Source organism: Oryzias latipes, chromosome 5 (assembly GCF_002234675.1).
Source record: "Oryzias latipes chromosome 5, ASM223467v1".
NCBI lineage: Eukaryota > Metazoa > Chordata > Actinopteri > Beloniformes > Adrianichthyidae > Oryzias > Oryzias latipes.
Window position 1 is genome coordinate 7,214,264 of NC_019863.2, and position 12,922 is coordinate 7,227,185.

The 12,922-nt window shown below is 38.5% G+C and overlaps 1 protein-coding gene across 1 annotated transcript in view; it reads left to right on the forward strand.

Moving 5' to 3' along the window:
* The first annotated feature begins 5,280 nt into the window (after positions 1–5,280).
* Positions 5,281–12,922, forward strand: part of LOC105358374 (guanine nucleotide-binding protein G(i) subunit alpha-2) — a 58,012-nt gene continuing 50,370 nt past the window's right edge. The window contains exon 1 of the mRNA XM_023954829.1: positions 5,281–5,903. Coding sequence (XP_023810597.1) covers positions 5,786–5,903 — 118 coding nt within the window. The 5' untranslated portion in view covers positions 5,281–5,785. The remainder of the gene's footprint in view (positions 5,904–12,922) is intronic.

Sequence of the window (12,922 nt, forward strand, 5' to 3'; positions counted from 1 at the left end):
ATATTATGTTGTTAGCCTTCAAGATCTTACTGTAAAAAAAGGTTTGCTGATTCTCTGAGTCACTTAACATACTCTTAACACTTAACATATCTCATACATCAAATTGACCCAGGAACATCATCTCTGTTCCTCACAAATGAACATAACAGGAGGGTTAACAATGTATTTATTTTAATTTATTTCTAATATAAGTCGCTGCGGAGTATAAGTCGCACCCCTTGCCAAACTATGAAAAAAAGGGCGACTTATAGTCCGGAAAATACGGTAATATTTTTTTTAAAGGGGGATTGATAGACAATATCAGGCAACTGAAAGAAATAATTATTCAAAAAGACCACAAGATTGAACTCCTGGAGCAAAGGATTGATGATCTGGAACAACTAGCAAAAAACAAAGATGTTATCATCACAGGATTTGAAACTAAACATCGCAGTTATGCCAAAGTAGCATCTGGAGTGGATGAAGGTGAGGACGCTCCTACAGAGGAATTAAAGTCACTGGAACAACAACTCCTGCAATTTCTGAACACCAAGAATATCACTCTGGAAAAGCAAAACATCTCCAGCTGCTACACGATTCCAAACAAAAATCCTAAAATCAAACCATCTGTTGTTGTGCAGGTAATCTCTGTAAAGCAAAAAATTGAGCTACTGAGACAATCAAAAAAATTAAAAGGCTCTGGAGTTTACATAAACGAAAGTCTTACAAAAAAAAATGCAGAAATAGCAAGATGTGCTCGACTGCTAAAGAAGCAAAACAAAATTCAAGCAACTTGGACCAGGAATGGGAAAATTTACATCAGACCCAACGGGGTGGAATCTACACGCTCAATGATGATAAGGAACATGAAAGAACTGGACCGCTTCAAATGACTGACATAAGAAGGTATGCTGGGATCGGGTTTGGGACTGTTCAAACTGGACTGGATGCCTGATAATTATGACAGACAATACAATGAAAAATAAAACAAGTTGCAAAGTTAACTCAGCTACAAAGGATCACTTATTGCTGTGTACAGAAAATCAATCTGATTCATACATCCAAGATCAATCTGAAAACACAAAGCATGACTTTGAAAATGACATTGACCCGGACTCAAACTATTATAATGATCTTGAAATTAGTTGTAATTATTATACAGTGGAACAGTTTAACAGCAATGTGGACATTCAAGAAGGCTTATCAGTTATTCACTTCAACAGCAGAAGTTTATATAAGAATTTTTCTTCTATAGAATTGTTTCTTAAATCTTTAAAAAGATTTAATGTGATTACTGTATCAGAAACTTGGCTTGATGATAACAAGATGGTGGAAGTCAACCTTGAGGGGTACGAGCTTTATACTACCAATAGAAATAAAAGAAAAGGTGGAGGAGTGGCTCTATACATTGAACAAACAATAAATAGCAAAATTGTCAATGAATTATCTTACACTATTGATAATGTTCTGGAATGTATCACAGTAGAAATAGAAGATGGTCTTTCAAAAAAGATATGGATTAGTTGTGTGTATAGACCACCGGGAACAAATATGGCCAACTTCAATGAAAAAATGTCTGAAGTTTTAAATACTATGGGCACAAATAAAATAAAAATAGTATGTGGTGACTTTAACATAGATTTAATCAATCCAACTGGTTTAAATCAAACAAGAGAGTTTATCAACTCAATGTATGGCAACTGTTTATGCCCAATAATTAATAAGCCTACACGTATAACCACAGAATCAGCAACGTTGCTAGATAACATATTCACAAATAGAACTGATAAAGAAATTTTGGGAGGCCTTTTGTTTTGTGATATTACTGATCACTTGCCTGTGTTTGCAGTGTTGAAAAATGTGTCTTCAAAGAAAATGTATACACAGACCCAGGGAAAATGGATAAGGTGTTGCAGTTCTGATAACATTGATTCATTTAGGAGGGCTCTATGTAATCAAACATGGAATGAAATCTATGCTTCTACCAATGTGAATGAAGCTTATGATGCCTTTCTGCATCGATACATAGAGCTTTATAATTTAAACTGTCCAAAAATTAAAATTAGTCATAAAAAAAATAACGAAAAGCCTTGGATAACCAAAGGTATTGAAAAGGCTTGTAAAAAGAAAAATGCACTATACAGACAGTTTGTAAAAGAAAAAAGTAAAGAAGCAGAAAATACATATAAAAATTATAAAAATAAATTGGTGAATATAATAAGAAATTCTAAAAAACGGTATTATCATAAGTTAATTGAGCAACACAAATTACACATGCAAGAGACTTGGAAAATAATAAACAAATTAACCAAAAAAAACAATAAGAAACAAGAGTATCCAAGTTATTTTAAAAAAAATGATATTCAGATCAGAAACCCAATGCTTATTGCAAATGAATTAAATGAATACTTTGCTAATGTTGGAAATAAACTTGCAATGGAAATAAAAGAGCCAATAAAGAAGTTGAAAGAACTTAGTATCCAATCAAACAAGTTCTCAATGTTTCTGTCTGAGGTTAGTTCAAATGAAATACTAGAAATTGTAAGAACATTTCAAAATAAAAGATCCAAAGATTGGAATGACATTGATATGTCTTTAATTAAAAACACAACTGAGTTCATTGTTGAACCATTAACTCATATATTTAACATGTCTTTTAGGGAGGGCATTTTTCCAAATAACATGAAAATAGCAAAAATTATTCCCATTTTTAAAAATGGAGATCGCCATATATTTACAAATTACAGACCAATTTCATTATTATCCCAATTCTCCAAGATATTAGAAAAACTTTTTGTTAAAAGAATGAACAATTTTATTGGAAAGTTTAATTTATTGCATGAGGATCAATATGGTTTTAGGGCTGGTAGATCTACTTCAATGGCGATAATGCATCTAGTTGATCATATTTCTTCCTCGATAGAGAAGAAGAAATTTACTGTAGGCGTTTTTGTTGATCTTCAAAAAGCATTTGATACATTAAATCACACTATGTTACTTAGTAGGTTACAGAAATATGGTTTTAGAGGAATAGCATATTCCTGGTTAGAAAGTTATCTTATTAACAGATGTCAGTATGTTTATTACAATAACGAAAAATCTGATATGTGTCCTGTTACATGTGGAGTACCCCAGGGGTCCCTATTGGGTCCTATATTATTTATTTTATACATAAACGACCTTTGTAAAGTTTCTGATTTGTTAAATTGTGTTTTATATGCTGACGACACTACTTTGTATTTATCTGGAGATAACCTGGAAAAGCTTCTTTCAGACATAACAAAGAATTATCCATAATCAAACAATGGTTTGATTCAAACAAACTGTCTTTAAATCAAAATAAAACCAAGTACATTATATTTGGCTATAGAAAACGGGAAAACATCTCTGAGTTAAAAATTGAGGATGTTGTTCTTGAAAGAGTAAATGAAATACAATTTCTGGGAGTAATCTTGAATCATACATTATCATGGAAACCACACATAACTTATATTCTCTCTAAATTGTCCAAATCATTAGCCATCTTACATAAAGTCAAATATTTTTTAAACACAGCTACATTGTATATTCTATATTGTTCCTTCATGATTCCTTATTTGACCTATTGTTTAGAAATCTGGGGGCATAGTTACAAGTCAAATACAAAACCTATTTTTATTCTGCAAAAAAAAACAATTAGAATTGTAAACCACTCTTCATACAATTAATCCACAAAACAAATATTTCCTAAATTAAGGGCAATAAAATTTTATGATTTAGTTTATCTTAGTACTGGAATTTTTACGTTTAAAGTTAAAAAACGATGTGTACCTGCCAAAATACTGAGTTTGTTCGAAATAAAAGTTGATAATTATGATTTTCGAGGTAAAGATATGTTTAAAAAGAAAGTGGTCAGAACTAACGAATTAAGAAATAGTGTTTTTGTTCAGAGGGTCAACATGTGGAATTTATTATCAGACGAACTGAAAAATGCAAAATCCATACTGCACTTTAAGAAAATGTATAAAGTTAAAATGTTTCAAAAATACCTTCTGGACTGAGAGACTTTGGTGGTTGTGAGGTCATTTTGAGAAGTGTTTGTTTTGTTTTTGTTTTTTGTTTTTTGTTTTTTTCATCTTTTTTATTTTCTGATTTAAGGTTCTAACAGTTTGTAGGTAGATGTAATGTTTGTATTCAGGGTTGGGGAAATAAGCCTTGGCTTCACCCAACACCTTTTTCGGTTAATTTTGTTCAATGTTTATGTTATGTTTATTTATTTATTATTATTATTATTATTTTCAATGTTTATGTTGACATTGATCAGTGTCAATGTTTATGTTGATGTTTTTAAGTTTGTTTGTTTAACATAACCGAAATAAAGTTTCTCACAAAAGCATAGACTGTTACAGGGTTGAACAAAACTGAAGCACATGATTAATGGTGACATTTTATAAAGATTCATATATTATTCTCATATTTATGTTATTTAAGTGAAACTAAATAGGCAAATGGTCATTTTAGCAGAAAAAACATGTGGTTATTGGATTTTATTCCAAATCAGTTATGTATTCTGGGAAAAGGTAACTTTGGTTGGTGGGGACATGCTCATTTTGTTGACCTCAAGACCTCAATTCAGGTCAGTTCAAGTCAATCATTAATGTTCTGGTTCGGGCCCCCCCAGCCGGGACTTGAACCAGGGGCCTTCTTGCTGTGAGGCACGCCACTGTGCGTTTGATTTAGTTACTTGAAACAATCTGCACTTGATCTGATTACAACCTGATAAAAAAAACTATGTAAAACTATAAAATGAAATAACTCAGTAGGGCTGGGATTATAGAAGCTTCCTTCTTGCCACTCCTTTTCATGCAATAAATCAAGCTCTACTTGACTTTAGTAATAAACGCTATATTTAATTTAGCAAATGTGACTTAAGTGCATCTTTGTTTTTGTTTGTTTGACCTATGCATTTAATCACTTCTCTTATACATTTGAAAAAAAATGTGATTTGTTTTATTACAATCAATGCTTGAAATAAACAAATCGTTCAATCAATCAAGTCATTTGTTTGTAACCTGTGGCTTCTAGCTATTTATAATACTTAAAATATGTGAGTGTTATATTTTTAAATAAGTATGTAACAATTTTGACACAAAAAGACTTGTTTTTCTCCAATTAATCTTATTCTGTGATTCAGCTACTCTCCTTACATAAAAGGATATGCTTCATTTTCGTCCACTTGGTGGCGCTACACACCGCCTAAAGGCCTCATGTAGTTCCAGGGTATTTTATAAGCATGTGATGCAGATACTGGCCATCTTAAATTCCCACAGACACGGAGCGACTCCCGCACCTGCGGCAGAGCTCACGTCTCTCGGCATCCCGCAGAAATGCAGAGCAGCGCGCGGCCGCGTGAGCAACACCCCCCTCCTGAATTCACGCCCTGCTGCACGGCTGCTCCTTTAATTGGCTTCACGCGTGTCAACGGTGACGAGTTCACCCGCTTTAATTGAAGTATCGCGACAAGTCGTCGAGGCGATGTCGAGGCAACTCGTCGACAAGTTCTAACGGTCACCAAAAAAAAAAAAAAAATAAATAAATAAAAAGGGACGCTCGTGAGGCAAGTTGAGGCACAGCAGGCGCTGTCATGTCCGCGTGCGGACGTATGGACTGAAGCGCTCCAGACCGAGCGGATACAAACCCTGGTTTTTCATTCCATAAAGCCAGGGGTTCTGTTAGGAGCTAAGGAGGCGCTGGGAGCAATACTTAACCATTTTTTAACCGATTAACATCTGTTTGGGGGCGCGTGCGCTCCTCTGCCTAAAGAATCATGGGCTGCACGGTCAGCGCCGAGGATAAAGCTGCCGCGGAGAGGTCAAAAATGATTGACAAAAACCTGCGGGAAGACGGCGAGAAGGCAGCCAGAGAGGTGAAACTGCTCTTGTTAGGTAGGTTCTTGCTGGAAACCGCTCTTTTGGTTCATGTGGGGGAATGGGGTAGAGATTTTGAGAAATTCCAACACGGTGCCTTCCAAGAGCCGCTCTTAACTGTGTGTGCTGGTAATTAATTAACAAAAGTGTTCGTGGTGTGGCGAAAAATGGAGATTTGTCAACTAACTTGACTTCTCTGGGCTGGGAACTGGCGTTTTCCCCAGAAAACCTATTTGTGGATTCTCAGCAGAGCAGGATCAGGTCTGTTCTTTAAAGACCCACTACAGGGAAAATTGTGTTTTTGGTGTTTGTAACATGTTCTTGTGGAATTTTTCTCATGATGGAGATCGTATGTAAAGAAAACTAAGCTTAAGATTGCATCTGTGAATATTTCTACAAATTGTTTGAAATAAGACGCAGACAAAAAAAAGAAAAGAAAACAAGTTTAAAAAGCTTGTTGCTGTGACGTAGGAGCTACAGTTGGCAGGCCATAAGCTCTCCGCCCACTCCACTCCATTCTGTTGTATTCACTTATAGACAAATAGATCCATGAACATCTTCATTTTCCTCGTCTGTCCAAGCTGTCATCTGGCTTTAAACTGTACTTCTGGACGGCTCCAATGTTGCTCGACCTTTTTAGTTGCACTGCTAACGTTAGATAAGGGGTTTTAGGGACTGTAAGCTAGTGGGAGATAGTGTAAACCAGGGCTGCTCATTCCTGGTCCTTGAGATCTGACTGTTTTCCAAATCTCTAAGTCCTGCTAGCTGCTGATTAGCTCAATCAAATGTCTCCACATTCTGATTAAATCAACACACCTGGTCCAGGTGGGAAACACAACTCGGAGGGGAATTTCTGATGAAATACTGCCGCTCTGCAGTCTTAGTAAGCCACACAGAATTTTTGGATTTTGGCTAAAAATGGCATAATCATAATAAAACACTGGGAACCCTTTTGAAAAAGATCAAAACTTGAATACAAACAGAAACCATAGCATGTCTCTGCTTTAAAATCATCATGGTAAAAACTATCTTCTTCAGCCAACCTGGACCCTCCCACTCTTTACCACATTCTCGTCTTCTTTGTGTTCTATCTTTGTTGAATGATCTTCGTCTGCCTTTTCTTTGCTGAGCTCAAGTAACGCTTGGCCTGGAATATAATCTCAAAGTGTGTGTGTGAAGGAGATTGATGATGGCGCAGCAGGACAGATGGGAGTGGAAGTGTGTCATCTTGCTAAGAAAGGCTGTTAATAGATGGTCGCATCTTGCTAATGATTTAATGAGCTGAAGAATAAAGCCAGAGATGTTTGCTCGCTAATGATCTGCCCAGTTTGCTGGTTCCTTTGAGTGGGCTTCATGTGAAGGATAAAAGATAAAAACGTTTACTAGGCTGTGCATTGTTTTCTTATTTCCATTAAGCACAAACTTCACATCTTTATGTACACATATCCTCAACCCCATTGCATTTAGCTCAGCACTTTTCCGTGGTCACTCTCCTTTTTAATCGCTGTCAATCGCCGTTCTGATTTGAAAATGATTAAATTATATACTGATAAACATAAATTACTTTATTTGAAACACAATTCTACAATAATAATAAATTACATGAAAAAGTCAAATGTAAAATGGTGCTTTTGGTGTTTTAACATGTTCTTGTTGCATTTTTCACATGATAGAGGACATATATAAAGAATTTATTTATTTATTTATTCATTTTTGGCCTGTCCAGCCAATGAACACACAGATAGCAGCTGTGTCTGTCCCCCAACCTATCCCTTGAGGAGGGAGCCAGGCCTTCAGCGGCAGTGGCTGTGTCCCTTGGGTGCTGGCTTCCCGGGCCTGGCAGTCCTCTCTTCACGCAGGGAGGGGAATCCCTGAGTTCTCAGGCTAGGCCTGGAGCTGGAATCACATCACATACAGTACAAACTAAAAGTTTGAACACATCTTCTCATTCAAGTGAATGGGAAGGTGTGTCCAAACTTTTGGTCTGTACTGTATGAGCCTGGGGGTGTCCATATCCCTGTGGTGCTGGTTCTGATCCTTGCCTCCTAGCGCTGGACGTCTTATAAATTCCCAACACTGAGAGAGCCTGGTCAGCCCATGTTTACCATGCACGTCTGGTACGCCGGCCCTGCTCCGGGTGGCTGATGTTAAAATGCCTCAGGCAAAAGTTTCCCTTGATCTGCTTTTCTGCGTGGAAGTCTGAAGGGCCTGGGCTGCTACTGTTGCCAAGGCTTTGGCGGAAGTCTTAGTGGGGGGTGACAGGGCATTTCTCTCATTTTTGTTTTTGCATTCCATCATCCTCCACAGTACAACACACTTACCTGAGCACAGGTGCCGACTCACCCTTTCACAAATAGTATGCGTGCTCGAGTGAAATATGTGGATGTCACAGAGGCCCAAAGAGGTGCAATGAAAAAAAAACAAGTATCTATGAGATACAGCCAGATACACATACCTGAAGCTCTGGAAAACAGCCAACAGCGCCTTATCGCTACAAACCCTGATCATTTAGCTTTGTATCTGAGAGAGCCAATCAGAATGCGAGAAATTAGATTGACTTCTGTTTCCATCAAACTCACATCTGCTTGTATGAAACTAGTTAGTGTTTTGCAAACAAACTCTCATACATACAACTATTTTCTCTCACACTGACGACTTTTCTCATTTACACACTATCATGCACTTAAAAAGGGTTTTTCTAACTTTATTTTATGTTTAAACCAAGTCATGGTGAAACAATCAGAAATGAGATAATGATAAAAAAACTGGCAGGGATGAAGCATTATCGAAATTATAGAGATATCTAAGAAGCACAGTCAATACCCAGTTTATATTAAATCATTTATGCGGATAAACACAAACCAATGTACACAATAAGTCATTCAAAAACACGGATGTAAACAAACAAAACTTTGATTTACAGCAGATGCATTCAAATGTCTGTCTGTGTGTATCTCATTTACAATGCATGGAAGACACAGAGGATGTTTAGAGCTTTGATTCATTTATTTTAAGAAGCTGTGGAAAAGTATCAGTGTTCCATGTCCGGGTTTGTCACTCACAGTCTGTTTCGGTATAGTGAGCCTTACTACCGCTGTAAAAGCCGCTCTCCGTTGCTACTTCCGTGTTTCTGTGACCCACATTAGTTGGAGAGGTGAAAAATAAAAGCGATTCTCAAATTATTATTGTCTGAATAAAAATAGGAAAAATATCAGAAGTTTTAGGAGGCCTGAACTTGCTGCTGTCACGGTAACATGGCAACGCACTGAGCCGGTAGAGACCTCGACTGCAGCAGCAAAAGAAAGCGATACATGAGCTGGTCGTCACGATGGGTTGAATAAGACATCAGTTCAGAGAGAAAGTTCACCCCTTACTGTTTGGTTTTGTTTAGATGATGAAGCAAACGCTTTTATTAAAGAAGCCAGCGCAGCAGAACATTGAAGCTATGTGACGAGAACTTCTTTTTTAGGCATGCGATTATCACTGTGGATTATCAAATTTGAATCCACACCCGGACCATGGTATGATATATATGATGATTGATTTTTTTAAAGTGCTGGCAGTTGTATTCATTTATTCCCCTCCTCCTTGTTCAAATTTCCTGCAATTAAGTCACATGGTCCACCTGTGTACCGCCAGCATACACACCTGTTGAAACAATAGCATGGTAGACGTCTCATTTGGACGGTCAAACGCTGCGCACCCTTCTGCTAGAATCTGGTGGATTTTAGCGCTGTGTTTGGACAGGTTAATGATAGTGCCCTTATAAGCAATGTTTTTGTTACATCTGACATAGCGTGTGCTTTTTGCATGTACTATATAAAAAAAATACAGCCACACTTTGGACTTTTGCTCGGGGCTGCTCTGCCATTCGCGTGTGAAGTTGCATTCACACTGGCTGGGGCAAGCAGCCACTTTCAGTGTCAAAAGTCTATGCGAACGTGCATAGACCAGAATCTCGGGCTTCTGCGTCCGTAACGCTCGTGATCGTGCGTGCCAATGCAGGTTTTTGTAGCAGGCTCTTCGTACAAGTAGGGCATGCATTGATCGCTTGCTAAAAGTTCAACCACTTTTTGAACTTTTTGACGCTTAATCATGGTACCACGGTCAATCGAGGACTGGGATTTAATAGTGACGAGGATGTAGGGCCCTTTGCAAAACACGGAAGTACAGACCATTGTAAACATGATCATGAAGGAGTAATAAGTGATTGTGTTTTGTGGACAGCCGGATTAATCTGACACCAAGACAAACATTTTTATAGGAACAGAGCTGTGAAAAACAAAAAGCCTGGAACATTTGCACTGCTTTGACTTTTCACATAAATTTTTATCTCACTGTAGGTGGCGGACAATTGCCAGTAAACAGTAAAAAAATAAAATAAATAAGAATCCTCTCCCTGTCGCTACCTGCATGTCTGGCACAGTTCCGGTGTCCCGTGCAGGTCCACTGGCTGAATGGACGTTCATGGAACCACGTACAGCGTGTTCTTGAACGTACCACATGTCTGGTGTGAATGCCGCTTCACTGTCAGCGGAGCAATGTGTGTGAGAGACTGTGTGTCATGTAAGCAGCCCCTCCGTTTCACACTGGAGCAGGAAAATCACTGAGAAAAGAGAGAAACAGCCAGTTTTATTAAGCCACATCGAAGCCACATCGAAACAAAGTAGTGTATGCCACTACGCAGGTACTGTTAAGGCTGAAACTTATCGGTGCAGTAAACATCGATGTTGTGGCTTTCAGGACCGCATCCCTACATAGCACTAGAGATGTTGCCGGGGACATCTAAATAACATAAGCTTTTTGACCTTCTGTAACTCTTCTACCGTTTACGCAATCAAAGATAATCAGCGGGGCGGCCGTGGTGCAGCGGTAGGGCGGTCGACCCATGATTGTAAGATTGCAGGTTCGATTCCCGCCTTGCACGCCCATGAGTCGAAGTGTCCTTGGGCAAGATTCTGAACCCCACCTTGCCTCTGGTGGTAGGCGGGCGCCTGTGTTTGGCAGCGGAGCGGCCACCAGTGTGTGAATGTGTGTGTGACTGGATGAATGGGTTTGTGACTGTAAAGCGCTTTGTCCTTGTAGGTAGAAAAGCGCTAAAAAAGTATGCGCTATTTAGCTGAATCTGATGCAGAGAAAAGTGACTTTTCATATCGGCTTTGCACCAACATGCAAATCAATACTACCGGTAACTTAAAGTATTGCATGTCAGGCTGCTTTTCTCTGCTCCAGAGTCTTTAATTGACTTTAATTGCCTAAACGGTTGAAGAGTTATGGTAGTCAAAATAATGTCAACACTGTAGTTAAAGGGTTGACTCTGTGGTAATATTTTCCAAACTTGCTCATTTGTTAATTAAAAAGCTCTAATTGACATCAGGTTTACAAGCACAAGAAAAAATCATGGTTTCCAGCACGAGAGAAAAGTTGGAGACCCACCAGTGCCCACGGCCCTGGTGCTTCAGTAGACTATGTAAATATTTCACCATGTGTCAAGAGGAATCACATCACATGCATTCCCGTTGAGAGGACATGGTTATGCTTAGCCCTAACTATTGTTTTAGTGCTATAACTCTAAAACGGCTCGCAGTATCTCTGCATTTAGTTAAAAATCATATTTGGTAATTAATCAATGCTGTGTTCACATATTTATCTGATTACAATTTAGGAATTTGTTTAATTAATCATCACACAGACATGAGCTGCACTTTCCCCAGAGACATGATTAAATAATATCCAAGAGCAATGAAAAGCACTCTGACGTTTAAATATGCATGCACGCATATGTATCCATGTAGTGTTGTATTGTTTACCGTACCAGTGAATAGAGGTACAGCAGCAATTTGCTGCCTAGTTTGCAATAGATGATTCCATTAAAAGAACAATCAAAAACAACGGATTTCATTAATTTTATGCATAGGAAGCAACGTTTCTAGTTTATTTTTCTTTTAATTTCTACATGAAGCCAAGCCAATCTCTGTTTACTCTGACTTTGCCTTCATAATTCAATTCACAGCTATTAAAGCCATTCCAATTTTAACATTTGATTTTAGCCAAAACATTTTTTAAAACCATGTCAAAGTTCCTAAATGTTCTATTCAAAGCATGTTACTAAGTAGTTTTTCTGTTGCTTCCTTTGTTTTTTTTTTTTACATTTTTTGTTTAGACCCCACATGTTTTGTGGTCCCAAAATCCTACTGACAGGGTTCGCGGTGCTATAACAAACAAAACAGGAATTATTTGACTGGTTTCCACTGCCGAGTTACTTGCAGCCTGTAGAACATAAATGAAGCTGCAGAGAGGAACCCAATGCAGACAACAGATCAGTTGCATAGTTCCAGTTTGTGTGACCCTTGAAACTTGTGTATGCATCATAGTCTTTAAAGGGCTCTATGTAGTGTTTGCTAGATCGCAAGACAGTTTCTAAAACTATAACTAATGCTTATAAATGATAACTATGTGGGAAAACACCTGTTAATAGAGGATTTATGAACAAAAATATCAAATATCAAACTGTGCAGCGGTTAGCAGTCTCACCTCACAGTGAGAAGGGACTGGTTTGAATCCTGGCTGGGACCTTTTTTGGAGTTTGCAAGTTCTCCTGTGCATGCGTGGGTTTCTTTGAGCTCGTGTGCATGTTTGAGTGTGTCTGGGAGTATTAGCTGCTTCACCATCTAAACCCGTTTTGTCCCTTTCGGGGTCACAGGGCTGCTGGAACCTATTCCGGCCACTTGTGGTTGAAGGCAGGGGACACCCTGGACAGGTCGCCAGTCTGTCCCAGGGCCACAAATCACACACCCATGCACTGTCACGTTCACACCAAGGGACAATTTAGAGTAACCAATTAACCTATGAATCATGTTTTTGGATGGTGGGAGGAAGCCGGAGTCCCTGGAGAAAACCCATGCCTGCACAGGGAGAACATGCAAAGTCCACACAGAAAGGTCACCCATTGGTGTCCTGTTTCAGGTCCCCCAGCCGGGACCTAAACCGGGGGCCTTCTTGCTATGAGGCCAAAGCGCTAACCACTGCGTCTCCAT